The following is a 20,307-nucleotide window of genomic DNA, read 5'->3' as shown; positions in this document are numbered from 1 at the left end:
ATAAACCAGTTGCCCCATCAAAGTGACCCCATAGACCTATTGCCCCATCAGAACACCCCATAGACCAGTTGCCCCTGTCTGATTACCTCCATAAACCAGTTGCCACCATTTGATTACCCCTGTAGACCAGTTACCCCATCAGAGTAATCCCAAAGACCAGTTGCCCACGTCTGATTACCCCATAGACCAACTACCCTATTAGAGTAACCCCATAGACCAGTTGCACCATATGAGTACCCCCCCCATAGACCAGTTGCCCCATCCAAATACCCCCATAGACCAGTTTCCCCATCAGAATACCCCTATATACCAGTTGTCTGATTACCCCCATAGACCAGTGGCACCATCATAGTAACCCTATATACCAGTTGCCCCATCAGAATACCCCTATAGACCAGTTGCTCCACGAGAGTACCCCTATATAGCAGTTGCCCCCACCATAGACCAGTTGCCCCATCAAATACCCATACACTTGTTGCCCCCATCAGAGTACCCAATTGACTAGTTTTCCCACTGGTGTATCCTACAGCCTATTCAAAAGTACCCCATAGAGCATCTGCCCCCTCCAGAGTAACCCATAGACCAGTTGCCCCAATCAGAGTGCATCTTTACACTATAGGGGGCGCGCACATATGACGTCAACTGATACTAAGATGTCTTCGTTCCTAGCAGCCAATGACTGCTGCCCAGCGGGGATCCGGCGCTGCAGATTGGCGGCTTATAGAGAACTGGGAGGGGAGGAGTCAGGGAATATCTCGCGTGGTGCTCGAGATTCGCCTTCATCCCGCCCATCTAGTGTCCCTCCTCTCGTGTGTACCACGTGAGATATTCCCGGACTCCTCCCCTCCCCAGTTTTCGATAAGCCGCGCCTCTCCACGCCTCGCGGACGTGACGTCAGGCGGAAATACGCCCCGAGGCTTTCTTCCTATTGGCCATTTGTCGTCAGCTGTAGGCAAAGAGCGAATGAGACAGCGGGAGGCGGGGATTCGTGCGTCGCTCACTTCCGGTGAGTTGAATGTTTCTTTTTTTTGTCAGAATAGCGTTGCCGCCCCCTAGTGCCAGAGGAGCTGAGGACGGGATTTGTTTATTTCCCGATAGCACTGAGCTGAACTGGGACATAAGACAGCTGGGGTGTTCCAGTAGTAGGGCTAGGAGAAGGGTGCTGTTCTACTGCAGGATTACAGCTAAGAAAGACATACTTTACCTAGGGGGCGCCATTTACATCAGGCATAGGTGGGAGTGTGTCAGGTAGACACAGTGGACTTCATTTTATCTTTATTTTGGTGGGGAAAGTGTGAGGTAACCACAAGGGGTGCCATTTTACATCAGCATTGGGTGGAAGAGTGTGATGTTTATGTTGGGGGTGCCATTTTACCTCAGATTTGTTGGGAAAAAGTGAGGTGGCCACAAGAGGTGCCATTTTACCTCAGGTTTGGGTGGAGAAGTATGAGATAGAACTAGGGGGTGCTGTTTTATCTCAGATTAGGTGGGAAAGTGTGAGGTGACCACAAGGGGCACAGTTTTACCTCAGATTTGGGTTGGGTAGTGTGAGATAACCACAAGAGGTGCCATTTTACCCCAGGTTTGGTGTGGGGAAGTGTGAGGTGACCACAGGGGGGGCGCCTTTTTACCTCCGGTTAGGTTGGGAAGTGTGAGGTAGAGGGTTTCTATCTCCTGGCAGCTAATTAAAGATCGGAGGATTGGGATTAGAGGTCAGGATCGAGGAAGGATCTCTATGAAGGTGGATGCCATGTCCAACTTCCAGAACCTGGTGATGACGCAGAATGGATCGTCTAGTCAATCGTAAGTACGACATCATGGCTGCCTACATGTGGCCTTCTTATGGTGGTATGATCCACTGAGCGGAGCCCAATTATACTCCGGTTGCAGCCTAACGTTGGTTAGGCGGTGTTCTTATTTTCTAGGCAGAGCATTCAGGGGCAATGTTATTATTTTCTATGTGGAATCTGCCTGGGAGCAATGCCCTATGCTGGCGTAATCCTCTAGGCGGAGCCTATCAGGGGAATGATGTCCTATTGTGTTCTTATACTCTAGGTGGATCCAGTCAGAGTGATGTCCTATGGACTTCTAGTCCTCTAGGCGGAGCCTTTCCAGGGGTGATTCTCTATGGTGGTCTAATTTTGTAGGGTGGGCTTGTTTGGGGGAAATGCCCTATGGTGGTCTAATTTTGTAGGCGGAGCCTATCTTGGCATATAGATATAGGGAAAGAACCCGCACTCTGAAATCCATCCAAATTCTTTATTCGATAATCACCAATTACAGAGTAACTGCTAACATGTTTCGGCGAAGAGCCTCGTTCACAGTGAACAAGGCTCTTCGCCGAAACATGTTAGCAGTTACTCTGTAATTGGTGATTATCGAATAAGGAATTTGGATGGATTCCAGAGTGCGGGTCCTTTCCATATTCCGAGTTTGTGACGAGTGGGAGGTCGTCTGAACCTGGCACCTGGAGAGAAGGTACCAGTAACCAACACGCATATTTGGAGGTTTTCTCAGAGCGGTGCTACGCTGTGGGAGCCTATCTTGGGGCGATGCCCTATGGTGGTCTAATCCTGTGGGTGGAGCCTATCTGGGGGCAATCTCCATGGTGGTGTAATGCCCTAGGAATAGCCTGTCTCGGGGCAATGCCCTATGGTGGTCTAATCCTGTAGGTGATACCCTATGGTTGTCTAATCCTCTAGGCAGAGCCTGTCTGGGGGTGATGCCCTATGGTGGTGGTCTAAACCTGTAGGCGGAGCATGTCCAGGGGTGATGCCCTATAATAGACTAATCTTTTAGAAGGAGCCTGTCTGGGGGCGATGACCTATGGTGGTCTTATCCCGTAGGCGCAGCCTGTCTGGGGGCGATGACCTATGGTGGTCTGATCCCGTAGGCGCAGCCTGTCTGGGGGCGATGACCTATGGTGGTCTGATCCCGTAGGCACAGCCTGTCTGGGGGCGATGACCTATGGTGGTCTGATCCCGTAGGCGCAGCCTGTCTGGGGGCGATGACCTATGGTGGTCTGATCCCGTAGGCGCAGCCTGTCTGGGGGCGATGCCCTATGGTGGTCTGATCCCCTAGGCGCAGCCTGTCTAGGGGCGATGCCCTATGGTGGACTGATCCCGTAGGCGCAGACTGTCTGCGGGTGATGCCCTATGGTGGTCTGATCCTTTAGACCAGGGGTCTCAAACTGGTGGCCCTCCAGCTGTTGCGAAACTACAAGTCCCATCAAGCCTCTGCCTGTGGGTGTCATGCTTGTAACTGTCAGCCTTGCAAAGCCTCATGGGACTTGTAGTTTCGCAACAGCTGGAGGGCCGCCAGTTTGAGACCCCTGCTTTAGACAAAGCCTGTTTAAGCACAATACTGTACATTGGTCTGATCCTCTAGGTGGAGCCTGTTGGGGTCAGATGCACTATGGTCTTCTAAACCCCTACGCAAAGCTTGTCAGGGGTTATTGTTCTAATTTCTAGGCAGAGTCTATCGGGGGGGGGCAATTCCCTATGGTGTCCCTACCCTCTAGGCCAGTGATGGCGAACCTTGGCACCCCTGATGTTTTGGAACTACATTTCCCATGATGCTCATGCACTCTGCAGTATAGTTGAGCATCATGGGAAATGTAGTTCCAAAACATCTGGAGTGCCAAGGTTCGCCATCACTGCTCTAGGCAGTGCCTGTCAGGGAAGCCATGGCCTAAATCTCTAGGCAGACCCTAGGTGAGGTGTTCTAAATCCTTTAGGTGGAGCTTGTCAGGAGTGATGCTCTATGTTCTATTCTAGGTGGAGCCTTTCAGGGGCCAGTGCTTTAATCCTCTAGAAAGAGCCTGTCAAGAGTGATGCTCTATGGTAGCCTAATCCTTTGGCGGAGCCTGTCAGGGGGGTGAAGTCCTATTGTAGTCTTATTCTCTTGGTGGATGCTTTCAGGGCTACTCCCTTTAATGGGCTAATGTGCTAGGCGTTGACTATCGGGAAGGTAGGAGGGAGCAGTGCTGTATGGATTTTTAATCTGATAGGCAGAGATTGTCCAGGCTGATGACCTATGATGGTCCAATCCCCTAGGTGGAGCCCGTTGCAGTGGGTTGCTCTATGTTCTTCTAATTCTCTATGCAAAGCTCGCCTGGGTGGCAGTGTTCTAATTTCAGGGGATGATGTGCCTAATCTTCTAGGCAGAGCTTGTTGGGGGGCCATTGACCTGTGGTGGTCTAATCCTCTAGGTAAAACCTGTTGGGGACAGAGTTCTAATTTCTAGGCAGAGCCTGTGGGGGGGGGGGGGGTGAGGCCCTATGGTGGTGTTCTTCTAGGTGTAACTTGTTGGGGGTGGGGATGCCATATTGTGTTCTTATTCTTGAGAAGGAGCTTCTCAGGGGGTGATGCCTTATGGTGGTCTAATCCTCTAAGCAGAGTCTGTCAGGAGGGTGATATCCTATTGTGGTACTATCCTCTAGGCGTAACCTGTTATTGTATTGTATTCTCTCATTTCCGAGCATGCGTGGTCTTGGTCATATGATCTGTTTTGTAAAAATACTATAATTACACAATCGTTCCTTCTGTTATCGTACAAGAATTTTTTTTTTGTTTGTCCCTTCTGTATATCAAGAATGATGTGAATGTGAGGGGCAATATCACTGGAGGTAGGGAGGAGGTTGAATCCTTATGGGTAGAGCTTCAAAGGGAGGAAACTAAGGGTAAAGTAATACTGGGTGTATGCTCTAGGCCCCCTAACCAGGAGGAGGGGGAGGCAGACCTCCTATTAGAGTTTGGAATGGCGGCAAGCATGGGAAATGTCATTATAATGGGGGGTTTTAATTATCCAGATATAGACTGGGCAGGTGGAACTGCGCATTCGTCAAAGGCTCGCTATTTCCTAAATGTCTTGCAGGACAATTTCATGGGTCAGATGGTGAACACACCAACAAGAGAAAATGCCTTATTAGACCTAGTGATTGCTAACAATACAGACCTGATCGCAGATGTAGAAATATGGGGCAACTTGGGAAGCAGCGACTACAGGTCAATTTGTTTCAGTGTAAATCACGGAAATGGGAAATACAAGGGTAATATAAAGGCACTGAATCTCAAAAGAGCCAACTTCCCTAAACTGTGCTCTTTGCTAGATGATATTAAATGGGATAATATCCTAGGAACAAAGAACACAGAGGAAAAATGGAAGTGCTTTAGGAGCACATTAAATAAAGGTATTAGCTAGCCCATTCCAATGGGAAACAAGTTTAAAAGAGCTAAAACTAATCCTGTGTGGCTAAACTCCAATGAAAAGATGCATATAAAAACAAAAGAAAAGGCCTTTAAAAAATACAAGGCTAAGGGGTCATTGTCAGCATTCCATCATTACAAAGAATGCAATAGGAAATGTAAGAGTGCAATCAGGGTGGCTAAGATAGAACACAAAAGGCACAAAATGGAGGAGAGTAAAAAAAAAAAAAATTCTTTAAGTAGATAATTAGTAATGCCCTGTACACACAATAGGATTTTCCGACAACAAAATCCATGTTTTTTTTTCCGACGGATGTTGGCTCAACCTTGTCTTGCATACACACGGTCACACAAAGTTGGTTGGAAATTCCGAACGTCAAGAAAGCTGTGACGTACAACACATACGACGAGCCGAGAAAAATGAAGTTCAATAGCTAGTGCTTCTGCTTGATTCCGAGCATGCGTGGAACTTTGTGCGTCGGAATTGTGTACACACGATTGGAATTTCCGACAATGGATTTTGTTGTCGGAAAATTTGAGAACCATCTCTCAAATTTTGTGTGACTGAAATTCCGATGGAAAATGTCCGATGGAGCCTACACACGGTCAGAATTTCCGGCAACAAGCTCCTATCAAACATTTTCCATCAAAAAATCCTATCATGTGTACGGGCCATAAGAAAGGGAGGCCAGAACATATTGGCCCTATAAAGGAGGATGAAGGGAATTTGGTTACAAAAGACAGAGAGATGGCAAAGGTTTTGGACAGTTTACTGACTTGAGAAAAGCCAACGTAGTACCAATATTTACAAAAGGTAGAGACATATCCCTGGGAACTACAGGCCAGTCAGCCTAACATCAATAGTCTGCAAGCTATTGGAGGGGATGGTAAGGGACTATATACAAGTTTTTAGTAATGAAAATGGTATCATTAGCAGTAATCAGCTTAGATTCATGAAGAATCGTTCTTGCCAGACCAATCTATTAACCTTCCATGAAGAAGTGAGCTGCCATCTAGATAAAGGAAGGCCTGTGGATGTGGTGTATTTGGATTTTGCAAAGACATTCAATATAGTTACTCACAAACGTTTACTGTACAAACTAAGGTATGTAGGCATGGACCATGGGGGGAGTACCTGGATTGAAAACTGGCTACAGGGGCAATTCCAAAGGGTGGTATTAAATGGTGAGTACTCGTTATGGTCTCGTGTGGAAAGTGGGGTCCCCCAAAGATCTGTCCTGGGACTAATCCTGTTTTGTTCATATTCATAAATGACCTGGAGGATGGGATAAACAGTTCAATCTCAGTATTTGCAGACGTTTCAAAGCTAAGCAGGGCAATAACTTCTATGCAAGATGTGGAAACCTTACAAGAAGACCTTAACAAATTTATGGGGTGGGCAACTACATGGCAAATGAGGTTTAATGTTGAAAAATGTAAGGTAATGCATTTGGGTGGCAAAAATACCCTAGACGATGTCCTTGGAGACGAAACGCGTTGGAAGGTCCCCACTGCTGCCTATTGACTTTGTACAAGCGCTTTTTTATCCAGTATCATGTGAGTGTTTTTCTATTTTAAATAAATTTTATTGTATTACGGAATTACGCTATGTGGTCCTTTTCTACTTTCTTCTCTGCCATCTTTGCCCCTATGGATGCCTGCAAAATCATTCTCCAAGCGTCCCCATTAAAGTGTGAACAGGGTATCTCCAGCCCACAGAAACCAGCACCACCTGGACCCATCCACACAATACAAGCCTGTTTGACACGCAGAGCGTATGCCCTGGCGTGTTCAAACATTCTGGTAAGCCTCCTCTACTCATGGTGGTGGTTTGACTACAGTCACTAATTTTCACGGATATACACATTTTCCATTTGGAACTTTCTGGTGCTAGATTCCACTATCCTATTTCTACATATTTGGATTTCATTCAGCTGGAGTTTTTTTTTGTTACGTGTTTTCGCATGTATCACTTATATATGGACACTACTTTTTAGATTCATTCACCGTGTCAGTTTGTAATAATTTCATTCATATGTGATATTATCTTTAATCACTTCACTTATATCTCATACATGGACACTACTTTTTATATATATATTCACTGTGTTAGTTTGCAATAACTTTATTTTTCATTGATGTTTTTGGGTTTTTGAACTCACCTTTTTATAGCGCTACACTTTTATTTGTAATGCATTTGGGTGGCAAAAATACAAATGCATGTTACTAGAGGGAGAACCTCTGGGGGAGTCTAGGATGGAAAAAGACCTGGGGGTCCTAGTAGATGACGGGCTCAGCAATGACACTCAATGCCAAGCGGCTACAAGCAAAGCCAACAGAATATTGACATGCACAAGACTCTGGCCGCATCCAATTCTGGGCACCAGTCCCCAGGAGGGATGTGCTGGAGAGAGTCCAGAGAAGGGCAACAAGGCTAATAAAGGGACTGAAGGACCCCAGCTATTTTTGGACTATTTTTGTACTTTATTCTATTGCCATCTGCACTTTATATATTGCACAATTATTGTCATTTTTTGCACATTGATTGTTTTTTTGTTTTTTGTTTTTGCACATGTTTACTATTGTATTGCACAATACTTTGTACAGCGCTGCATAAACTGTCGGCGCTATATAAATCCTGTATAATAATAATAATAATACATGCGTTTATGCCACTGATGCATGTTTGTTATTCACGTATTGTTGATTCTATCTTCACGGTTTGGACTTATTACTAAATTGGATGTATTTGCATATAGTCATTATACCTTGTTAGACACCATTTGAACATTGTTTAGATTGCTGATTGCTGTTTTGCACATTGTTTTGATTTATTGTTTTGGCATTGGTTTGATAATCATTTGCTATACTATAGATATAGATATATAGATATATAGAGAGAGACTAACTCCAAGGACGCATTATTTGTTTGGTTCTATCCTTATGGAATTTCCAAGTAATTTTCTATACCAGGTGCTTCTGGTGATTTTATGATTGTTATTTTTACATTTGAGGATTATATTTATGAAGCACCACAATTATTTGTTTTTTAGTAAGCGCCACATTACCTGCTATTAATATTTTTTAGTGCCCTATGGTGTTTTGATAATTCTGTAGGTGGAACCATATGATGTCCTCCAAATCCTCTTGGCAGAGCCTTGATCCATATGTTCCATGATCCATAAGTTCACCTAATCCTCTAGGTGGAGCCCTATAGTGTTCTCCTAATTCTCTAGGAGGTCGACCATGGAAGGAGGTGGTGATCTATGGTATTCTCTAAATTCTCTGGGCAGTGCTTCATGGTGTTTCTTTAATTCTCTAAATCGAGCCATTTGATGTTCTGCTAATCCTCTTGACAAAGCTTGGAGCCATATGGTGTCCTCCTAATCCTCTAGTGTCCTATGGTGTCCTGCTAATACTGTAGGCAGAGCCTAGAGACATACAGTGTTCTCCTAATCCTCTAGGTAGTGTCCTATGGTGTTCTTATCCTCTAGTTGGCACTATATGGGGTTCTCCTAGTACTCTAGGCAATGCCTGACAGGGGAAAAAACAACCTATTGTGTTTTCCCAATCCTCTTGATATGGCCTGGCAGGTGACGGGGCCCTGTGGCGTTTTAAGATTCTCTTGGGAGTTTACTGCAGAGTGCCATCTCAGGGAAGAGGGATGGGTTATCCAATGCTGTTCTTGGAATGGTGAGAATTGTGGACTAATTAGCTCCTCCCCCAGAGAAAGGACTCTGAAAAGTTACAAAAGTCATGTCATTAAAGGATACAGTGCATCCGAAAAGTATTCACAGCGCTTCACTTTTTCCACATTTTTTTTTATGTTAATAAAGTTTAAGTAAAAATTTATAAACGCCCCATAATGACTATGTGAAAGACGTGAAATCTTTGCCAATTTATAAAAAAAAAAACAAATCATATGTACATGAGTATTAACAGTCTTTGCCATGAAACTCAAAATTGAGCTCAGAGACAGGATTGTATTGAGGCACAGATCTGGGGAAGGGTACAGAAACATTTCTGCAGCATTGAAGGTCCCAATAAACACAGTGGCCTCCATTATCCGTAAATGGAAGAAGTTTGGAATTACCAAGACTCTTCCTAGAGTGGGCCGCCTGGTCAAACTGAGCGATCAGGGGAGAAGGACCTTAGTCAGGGAGGTGACCAAAAACCAGATGGTCACTCTGACAAAGCCCCAGTGTTTCTCTGTGGAGAGGGGAGAACCTTCCAGAAGAACAGCCATCTCTGCAGCACTCCACCAATCAGACCTGTAAAGTAGAGTGGCCAGATGGAAGCCACCCCTCAGTAAAAGGCACATGACAGCCCACCTGGAGTTTGCCAAAAGGTACCCGAAGAACTCTCAGACCACAAGAAGCAAATTTTTCTGGTCTGATAAAACAAAGATTCAACTCTGGCTTGAAGGCAAGCATCGTATCTGGGGGAAACCAGGCACCGCTCATCTCTTGGCCAATACTATCCCTACAGTGAAGCATGGTGGTGGCAGCATCATGCTGTGGGGATGTTTTTCAGCAGCAGAAACTGGGAGACTAATCACAATCGAGAAAAAGATGAATACAGCAATGTACAGAGACATCCTTGATGAAAATCTTCTCCAGAGCGCTATGGACCTCAGACTGGGGCGAAAGTTCATCTTCCAACAGGACAACGACCCTAGGCACACAGCCAAGTGTGGCTACATGACAACTCTGTGAATGTCCTTGAGTGGCCCAGCCAGAGCCAAGACTTGAACCTGATTGAACATCTCTGGAGAGATCTGAAAATGCTCCCCATCCAACCTGGTGGAGCTTGAGAGGGCCTGCAAAGAAGAATGGGAGAAACTGCCCAAAAATAGGTGCACAAAGCTTGTAGCATCATACTCAAAAAGACTTGAGGCCTTAATTGGTGCCAAAGGTGCTTCAACAAAGTATTGAGCAAAGGCCATGAATACTTATGTACATGTTTTTGTTTTTTTTTCCATTTGATATCTTTGCAAATGTATTAAAAAAACAAAAAAAAAAAAAAAAAACAAAAAACTTCTTTCAGGTTGTCACTATGAGGTATTGTTTGTAGAAGTTTGAGGAAAATAATAAATTGAATCTATTTTGGAATAAGGCTGGAACATAACAAAATGTGGAAAAAGTGAAGCATTGTGAATACTTTCTGGATTCACTGTATCTTTTTTTTAAAAAAAATATACAGTTAAGGTCCGTGATTGGGTGGTGAGGGCTTGAGGGCGGAAACTCAAGGACAGCACACCTTAGTGTTGATTTGTCTACAGCCAATAAAGGCCAGTAGAAAAAAGAATACATTTTTGAACATTCCTCCTCTTCCTCGTTAATTTCTTGTTTGGGGGGAGGGAACAGGATCAGGCAGAGTGTAGGGAATGCAGTTCCAGGGTGCATTGCAGTGTGAATAGGACATAATAGAGAACAATTGTTTTCTTTGTGTCCTAAGAGTGACTCTCCAGTATGAAAAAATGCCGGTCACTGCACTGTGTGAACAGAGCCTAATTTCACCCACCATATATTAAGAAAAATGTATTACAAACTAAACTTTAACACCATGACAAAAAAAAAAAAAAAAAACAGTGGTGTATGCAACAGGAAAATGTCCTAATCGTGTATTAACCACCTGGCATCCGCGCTATAGCCGAATGACGGCTACAGCGCGGACCTACATTCCCGGGAGGACGTCATATGACGTCCTCCCCTGTGCACGCTCCCTGCGCGCGCCCTGTAGGGCGCGCGCCGGGCGCGTTGTGATCACCGAGTCACTGAGACTCGGCTGATCACCGATCTGTGTAAGGGGCCGGTCCCGGCCCCTTACCATGTGATCAGCTGTCAGCCAATGACAGCTGATCACATGATGTAAACAAAAGATCGGTAATCGTTTTTTTTTTTACTCACGCTGACAGCGCGAGTAGAAAAAAAAGCCGATCACCGGATCGGATGTGAGGGACATCGGTCCCCAAGTGGAAGAGGCACATCTGCCTCATCAGTACCCAATAAAAGTGCCACCTAATAGTGCCCACAGTGCCACCTAATAGTGCCCACAGTGCCACCTATCAGTGCCCACAAGTGCCACCTATCAGTGCCCACAAGTGCCACCTATCAGTGCCCACAAGTGCCACCTATCAATGCCCACCTGCCAGTGCTGCCCATCACTGCCACCCATCAGTGCCCATCACTGCCACCCATCAGTGCCCATCACTGCCGCCTATCAGTGCCCATCACTGCCGCCTCATCAGCGTACATCAATGAAGGAGAAAAATTACCCGTTTAAAATTTTTTAAAACAAAATATAAAAAAATAAACTTTTTTTAAAAAAAAAAAATCAGATTTTTACATTTTTTTAATAAAAAGTAAAAACCGCAGAGGTGATCAAATACCACCAAAAGAAAGCTCTATTTGTGGTGAAAAAATGATAAAAATTTCATTTGGGTACAGTGTTGTATGACCGCGCAATTGTCATTCAAAGTGCGTCAGCGCCGAAAGCTGAAAATTGGTCTGGATAGGAGGGGGGTTTAAGTGCCCGGTAAGCAAGTGGTTAAACCACTTCCATGAAATGTGCCTACAAGTTGAGAATAAGGATGTCTTTTGGGGCATGTGTTTTTTTTTTTTTTTTTTTTCTTTTTTTTTTATATAAATTCTTTTTGTAAAAATGTTCTACTGTTCTGAGGTCTCGTTCTATGATTTAAAGAAGAATCATTACATTTTTTGCATTTTTCTGTCCCCCATGGGACAAGGTACATGTAGTACTTTTTTCTTATGTAGCAAGATGATTCCTAAGTCTAGTTATGAAATCCAACCTGCCCTCTCCCCTCTCTCAATGCAATTCCAACAACAGCTAGGAAGGAGATGGATCCATGATAACTACAGCTTGTCTCGAGTACTGGCCCATGCAGCCTGTGGCAAAAGGAATGCAGAGAGACAAGAGACTGACACCCCTGCATTCCTCTTGACTCAGGTGAGTGCTATTACGTGTACTTTGTCACATTAGTGGAAAGAACAATATAAAAAAAAAATGTACTGATGATTGTTCTTTGAAGAGGAACTTTACTCTTCCCCCCATTATTTTTTTCCCCTTGCTTATCAAAGGCTGTGTTTTGCAAAGTAAAGATACTTGCCCATCCAGCGTATACAACATTGTCCTGCTGAGAATTACATTCTGCAGCCACTGCTTGGGTCCTGTATCCGCTCCTCTGATGTAATCTCGAGGCTACTGGCTCTTTTGGGTTCAGAAACGGCCTCCTGATGATGCACTGCTAGGCCCACTCCCTTCCTCCTTTAATGAGTGGATGCCTTTGGTGCTCACAATGCTGTATGTTATGTGCAAATCCCAGGAGGCACTGGGGAACTGCACATCATTCGCTTAGGTGGGGATGGCTGAAATCAGTGCACTTAACAAAAAAAAAAAAAAAGTAAACCAATAATTGTGTAGTGGAGGTGGGATGGAGAGGAGAAAAGTAATTTTTATGTTCAAAATATTTATTGAGGTTTTACAAAATCAGAAAGTCAGAGAATATAACACTTAGTCAGCCTTATTCGATGCTTATTACAGTACCGAATGCAAAACCGGAACAAAGAATAATCACTTACTGTAAGCTGTTCTTGTATCAGAAGATGCAATAATTATGAGATAGGCTGACAGTACCAGCTATGCAACCATAAATCCAAAGAAATTAAGAGAAGAGGATACAAAAAGGCAGAAGAAGACCAAAGGAAAAGGAAAACGGAAGCAGAGGAGACAATAGAGACGACAGGAGACCTAGAGATCACAGGTAGTATAGGCTTCTGGCAATTACAGTTGGGTAGAGGTACCTTTTTTATATAGGTTGCCCGTGGTTCCCAAGTTTGGTTAAACAAAGCTTGTTTATCATTGATCACACTAGTGACCCACTCATGGACCATAATCCAGAAAACCTTGTGTTTCAAACAACAGATTAAGACTGAAGATCACTTCTAGGATCCCGCTATTGTGATTTTGTCTGCCAAAAGGACAAAGTAAACCAAGCGCTGCATAGGGCCTACTAATCCTCGTGGAAAATCATTGAGGCGAGCAATATGCACCTGTTGAGCTATCAAGGCACCTGTCAGTTTCAGACGCATACAGAAGACCCTGTTCCAAAAACTGTGGATCCTGGGGCACTCCTACCAAATATGGAGAAAAGCGCCATGCAGGGTGCACCCTCTATAATACTCTGCCGATGCCATTAGATACATTCTGGCCAGGCGAGCAGGGACCAAATACCACCTTATCAGGACTTTAATACCAGCCTCTATCATAGACATTTAATATCCCTTTGTAGGAGAACTGGAGCCTGGCACACCAGTCCTCCTGCCCATGTTCACATGCACGGTCCCTCTCCCAGACATGTATGGATGTTTCTGAGGCAAGGCCAGCACAGATGCATATGTCATGGAGATATACCGCCCCTGGAGCCCTGATCTTTTGTACACCGCTTCTCATAAGCCATTACAGAGAAGGTGGTTCTGGGGAGGATTGTATAGTCCTTAAAAAAAAAAAAGAGCTATTTGTATAATACAAAGGCGTTTGGTAGTGTGAATTGCTAGATTGGTGATGCAACGAGAGAGCACGTGAACGGGCATCTATATGTGGAAAAAGTGGCCTATACGATACAGACCTTAATCAGTCCACCATTTAAAAGCTTTGATGTCCCAACCTGGAGGGAACTTAAGATTATGGAACAGGTGATCCAAGGGGGAAAAGTCAGAAACCAGCATAGGGGTAGTACGTAAGCGGTCCCAGAGTGTAAAAGAGTGATATAGTGTCAGTGCCAACCTACACTATATCCCTCCTTGGGAGGGAGCCAAAGTAAAAAGTAGATTGTTTGGGATGGTACTGCCGGTCGCTGCATGGATACCCAGTCCGGACATTCATGTTGAGAGTAAACCACTGACAGACAATTGCATTAATTGTGCCACTTTGTAATCAGCCCAAAGGTTAGGGACCCTGAGCCCACCTTTAAACCTAGGTGTGTATAGAGTGACATGAAGCATCCTATTTTAGAGTTTTATATTTTATTTGAGCCTTATCTGTTTTGGAAGGGAAATTGGTAACAAGCGGAATAAATTGAGTATATGGTCAATTTGTGAATACGTCAAGTGTGGAGTAAAATAAAAAGTGGAAAGTCATTTTTAAGGGTGAATATCTACTTTAAGTTTTAGTTACCTATCTGAGGAATGGGGCTTTGACTTAACATTTAAAAAGACGCCTCTCCACTGGGGGTTTTCCTGTGCAAATGACAAGAAGGGGTCATTTAGGTTGTTTTCTGAGAACATATCCAGGAAGAGATTTATTGAGGATATGCTGCATGTGGGCTACACCAGCGAGCAATTGATTCAGTAGATTGTCTGAGTATGGCTAATTATATTTGCTGTTGTGTTTTTGAATAAAAGTGGATTTTTAGGCTTGGAATCTTGCGCCTGTTTTGTCACACCTGGCATTGGTTGGCAATGGTAGAATGCAGTGAGAGATCCTGACCAGGCCATGAAGTAACAACTGATGCACAGTATTGCACAAAATGGCTTTTAGAAGTCAGTGAGTATTTGTATGAGGCACAAATGGCCATACTTGGAGAACGGCCACTCTAGATGATAAAAGAGAAACCATAAGAGCTACAACAGTGCACATATTTTGCAGTTAAGACGGCTCAGACTGAAGGGAAAGGGGCTTACTACCAGTGTTCAAAAGTTTGTGGAATCATTTTAAATCCAGTGATCAGGCAATTGATACTTTTGTGGGCTTGTTCCAGTATTTTAAAACCAGTGCGGCTTAATGAAAGTATCCAGAATAAGTGGATCCTTTTGAAAGTGGATCCTTTTTAGTAGGTCCCTCAAAGGAGATCCTGTTGTCCCAATTCAATTTCGTAAGTTACAAATTCTGGCTGGATTCTAAAATTGGAGAAATTAGACCTAGTTCTCATTTAGTGTAGATTTTCAGTAGAAATTTATCTGGATTCCTGTCCACAGAGGTTTTCTTCCTTTAGGATCCTAACTCTACTAACTACATTTCAGAAGGATCTACAAAATTGTATGTGGGTGAAATGGTGTCCTTACTTGGACTGCTCGGGGCAAGCTTTCCTGACGTTTACTTGGCTATATTTGATTGCATTTCTTCAGAAGGCTACTTCATTGCCATGGCATGGGGCTTCAGAGTTTTACATTCATCTCTTCAAGAATGTTTTGAGGTTTCTGCAGTGGTGGAAAAACTGTTGTCTCAGGGTGTTTAGTGGAGTTTCACAGACACTGGTGTAAAGGACTGGAACATCAATGACCGTGGCCTCTAGGAATCTTCCTTTTCCTTCAGTCACTTCGATCTCCCACAGTTAAAAGGGCACTTGGACTTGATGGACTTGTGTCTTTTTTCAACCTCACCTACTATGTAAGTATATGTAACTTCAAACTTTTGAGAACTACATTTAAACAAAGTGTAAAGATTATCTTAGCTATTTTTTGCTACAATAATGCACATAGACGGGGGGAATTTTCAGGGTACCCTTGTTAATGCTCCTTACATTGGTGGTCAGCAAGAAGAATGTGCCTTCCATTGGTGGTTGTGGGAAGAATTCTCCTTACATTGCGGGTCAGTGGGAAAAATGCTCTTTACATTGGTAGGTAGTTGGTAGTAAAGCTCCCTAAGTTGGTAAGAAGAATACTTTTTATTTTGTTGGACAGTGGGAAGAATGTCCCTTACATTGGTGATCAGTGGGAAGAATGTCCCTTACATTGGTGATCAGTGGGAAGAATGTCTCTTACATTGGTGATCAGTGGGAAGAATGTCCCTTACCTTTAATGGTCAGTGGAGATACTGCTCCCTACAAATGGCTAAAAGGATTATTGGCTATCAGTGGTAGCTTATCTAAGAATCAGAAATTGCTCACTGATCAATGAACCTCTAGCATACTCTGGAGGAACCCTAGAGTTCCTCGGAAAACAAATTGAGAAAGGCCGATTGAAGTCAATTGCAAGGTGGGGAGTTCTAGCCTTTTGGTTAAAAATTTTTGAAAGAAAAATGTTAAAGCTTTTGCAGTGCAATTAAAAACACAACTCTGAGAGTTAAACTCTGCAATATAGAAATGAGACAGTTAATTGGAAGGTGTGGTTTGGCAAACTGTATATATGTTCTGTTTTTTAACTTGACAATTGTGCTGTGATCAAGGCTTGTAAGCCAGAATGCGTGAGCCCCTGTATATTTTTGCTCACTTTTTTCATGCACCAATAAAGAAGCAACAAGGACGTTTGGAGTTGCCGGCTCTATTCTTTGTATTTTATGTCTGCAAATATAGAGTTGAACGTTACATAACATATTGTGCTCTAAGTATACAGTATATAGATTTACTGGTTTCTCATATCTATTTCACTGCAAAAGAGGAAAATGTGCTGTTAGTACCTAGTGAAACCAATCAAATTATGTATAAGGCTGGGTTCACACACGTCCAGCTACGGTTTGCAGTCTGAAGTGTGGTTTTATTCACCAGTTCAGGTGCAAATTTTTACTTGCATTCGCACCTAAACTGGACCCAAAATCGCACAGGATCATTTTTAGAAGTGGACCGCGGCCACCCCTGGCATGTGTGAACCGGTTCCATTGAAAGCAGCTTAGATTCACATGTTATACAAATTGGATGCAGTAAAAAAAATGCATCCGATTTGCATATATTTGACCCGAGCCTTAATCAAAGATGAAACCCAGGCACAAATGTAAGACACAAAGAAATTTGCAGCTCCATGTTCTATAATACATAATTTCATGTATTTTTTTAATGCCACCAATAATACAAATACAGGTTATTGAAAAAGCTTTTGTACACCTAGAGCAACTGTTGATGCGTTTCTGCCTAGACATGAGCTATGACTAAGGCATAAATGCATCAGCTGTTGCTCTATGTGTACAGATGCCTTTTTTCTATAAGTACCTGAATTTGATTTGGTACCAGTGTCTTGCAATCCCCTGTACAGCAGAGCTTAGCATGGGGATGGGAGAAGCAGCACAAGAAGCTAGACAGTTATGCAGGATTGTTCATATGTTGACACGGAACATGCTGATAATAGGAGGGAAAAAAAAGTGACAGGGAAATTAGCTCATCCATCTACTGCTCTTTTCATTGTCTAGTAATGGCCTAGGGGAGGGGCAAGACCTGTAAGTGTTACTGAACTGCTGCAGAGAAAAATCAGTTCTTCTGCCCTGCCCCCAAATGTTTATTTAGTCTGCTTAGAGCTCGGCTTGCAATGTTAATCATCAAAATTGTGACAAATTATTGTAATGTTTTTAATTTAGTAATTTTTTTTTTTCCAATTCAGCCTTACAGGGTGCATGTACCACGTTGTTCAAAGTCCTGGGGCAGACGGAAAAAATGTCCTACAACTCATTCCAATCTTAAATACGAAGGATAATCAAGTTCCAGTGGTTTCTTCTCCCGCAATAACAAATACTCCCGTGCTGAACGTACAACAGCCCGTCAGGTTGTCTCTGCCTTCAGCTGTTCCCCAAAGCCATGTGACTTTGCCGTACTCATTGAACGCACAACTGGTACAGCAAATCGGTTCAGCCAACTACATCATCACAACCCAAAAAAATCCTGCCGATGTTTCCAAAACCATACGCGTTGACGGCAAGCTTTCAGCTCCACCAAACCCTCAAACGGGAACCCCATCTTTTATAATCATGAATACAAAACCCGGATCCGCTCCTCTGAAAACTATCCCAATTTTTCCACCCGGTCATGGTCTTCAGATACCTACTCATGCAGAAGTGAAATCCGTTCCTGCTTCTTCCCTGCCTTTCTCTATTCAGCAAAGGATTGTACCCCCGAACACAAGTAACGATACCACCAAGATCCCTTCCGTTATATACGTATCTCCTGTGAATACCACAAAGACACCCACAACCATACCAGTATCTCCTCTGTTATCTCCAGTATTGGTTCCAGCCGTGCAGTCTGGTACAACAACACCTTCTAAAGGACCATTGAAGTGGGTCGTGCAAGAAAACACAGAATCTGTTGTTCCAGTAAGGACAAATACTGACACAGCATCAAAGATTGTAACATTTATGGCCAGAGCGAAGCCTGAGGAAATGAACTTGCCCAGTCCCAATGTTGTGCAAATTAAAGACAATGCTCTTGTAATGTGTAATAATAAAATTTACTTTTTGTCAAAAAGCACAGGGGAACTTAGGAGTGCAGTCCAGGTCAAACAGGAAACTCCTGAAAAAAATCAATTTGATACAGAAAAAGGGAAAGATCTCTCTAAATTGATTGAAGTGGTTTTGTCCAAAAATAATTTGTCCCCTCCAAACCCCAAACCAACGCTGAACTCTGGCAGTTCCCCACTTGTTCATCCAGATCCCCCCAGTCCTGCAAAAGCCAAAACGTGCACACCCACTCAAGCCAGTAAAAAAGAGCCTGAAGTGATTTATATTGACGACGATGACGACGAGGAGGACGTTCCTGCCAACATCCAAAAACCTCAAGACATGCGTCAATCAAAAGAAACCAGTTCCGCCAAAGTATACACCCCTTCGGCTTTACAGATTTCACAGAGCTCAGATAATCAGGTACAACTTTAAATTATTTTTTTTAATTTTATTTTTTTATGTTCATGCATGCATATTCACTCATAGGGGAAAACGATGAATATTTCATGCCTCTGGGAGTAATTGTAACTGCCAGCCTTGCAATGCCTCATGGGAAATGTAGTTCCACAACAGCTGGGGGGCCCATGTTGCCTACCCCTGCCCTAGAGAATAAAAGAGTGACAATTCAAATTTTTTATGTCACACGATATTACCGCAAAGGTCGAGGAAACGCACCTTTTCAGTAAAAAATACACTAAAATTAATTTTAGGGCACAAAAATGCAATAAAGTCCCCATTTTTTTTGTAAAATATAAGACGAGGTTGCATGAAGTAGATAGATACCGAACATGTCAAACCTTAAATTTGCGCATGCCTGTGAAATGGTGACATACTTCAGTACCCTGTATTTTCCATAGGTGACACTTATAAGTCATCAGTTTAGTTTTATGGAGAAGGGCTGACGCTAGAAATATTGCTCTCACTCCAGCATGTGGCGCGAATGTAACCTGTTTATCGCATGCAGCATTTTCATGTGTAGGTGCCCCAGACGCATCTCTTTATGTTCATACAGTTGTATATGTGGGGGGCCTCATAAATTCGTGTGTGTGTGTGTGGGGGGGGTGCTTGGGTGTTACTATTTAAAAAAAATGTTTTTACTTCTTTTTTTCCATCACATAGAGGGCACAAGAATCCCTATATGTGATGATTCTTTGGTGGCAGGTTCTCTTTAATGAGATGATCTCCTCTGAGCTCCAGTGAATGTAATACAATTCAGATTGCATTGCAATACGACCTTTCCCAGTCATGCTGGCCAGGGACACTGAGAGGCGGACCCGAAAGTGACCTCAAACACATCACTTTCCTGGTCAGCAACAAGGAGGGACATGCTGATGAACAAGCAGAGCCCAGGATTCATGGCGGAGGTGCGCTGTTACCGGGGGTGTGTGGAAGCATTTGGGCGGCAGCGGAGTCACCCGAATGCTTCCACCAACTGACAGGCAGGAGCCTGCTTGTCAGATTCACACACAATCTCGGTGGCTGTAGCCACTGGAAATGTGGATAAAACCCCCCTGCTGTCAGGTCTCTGTTGTACAGACCTGGCAGCGAAAGGGTTCAAAGAGAATTCCTGCTACCTACAGTATGCTACTTACCTATGTATAAATATCTGTATACTTACCTATTTTCAGCCCACTCAGGTCCAGACCTGGCTCCCCTGTGTCAGCCAGTGGTGGCTGTTGGGGAAAGGAGGGAGCGCAGGCAGTGGTTGGGACGTGAGAGTCGATAGGTGATGTTGCCACTCCTGGAATCTCCTGCCATCGTCGAGTGCTCTCTCCTCTGTTAACTGACACAGGGGATCTGAAGCACGCTGAACATTTTTTTTTTTTACACAGAATAGTTATCCTGGATCGCAAGAAAGCAGGGAGCATTTTAAGGATAGTTACCCACATCATAATAAACTATCAATAAATGATGTATTACAGGCTGTTCATACTCAGTC

At 43.6% G+C, this 20,307-nt stretch overlaps 1 protein-coding gene across 1 annotated transcript in view; it reads left to right on the top strand.

Moving 5' to 3' along the window:
* The first annotated feature begins 967 nt into the window (after positions 1-967).
* Positions 968-20,307, top strand: part of LOC141126749 (uncharacterized) — a 65,035-nt gene continuing 45,695 nt past the window's right edge. Inside the window, exons 1-2 of the mRNA XM_073612714.1 lie at positions 968-1,803; positions 17,534-18,788. Coding sequence (XP_073468815.1) covers positions 1,736-1,803; positions 17,534-18,788 — 1,323 coding nt within the window. The 5' untranslated portion in view covers positions 968-1,735. The remainder of the gene's footprint in view (positions 1,804-17,533; positions 18,789-20,307) is intronic.

This window comes from Aquarana catesbeiana, linkage group LG02 (genome assembly GCF_042186555.1).
Source record: "Aquarana catesbeiana isolate 2022-GZ linkage group LG02, ASM4218655v1, whole genome shotgun sequence".
Classification (NCBI taxonomy): domain Eukaryota; kingdom Metazoa; phylum Chordata; class Amphibia; order Anura; family Ranidae; genus Aquarana; species Aquarana catesbeiana.
This window is presented reverse-complemented; position numbering and strand designations above follow the sequence as displayed.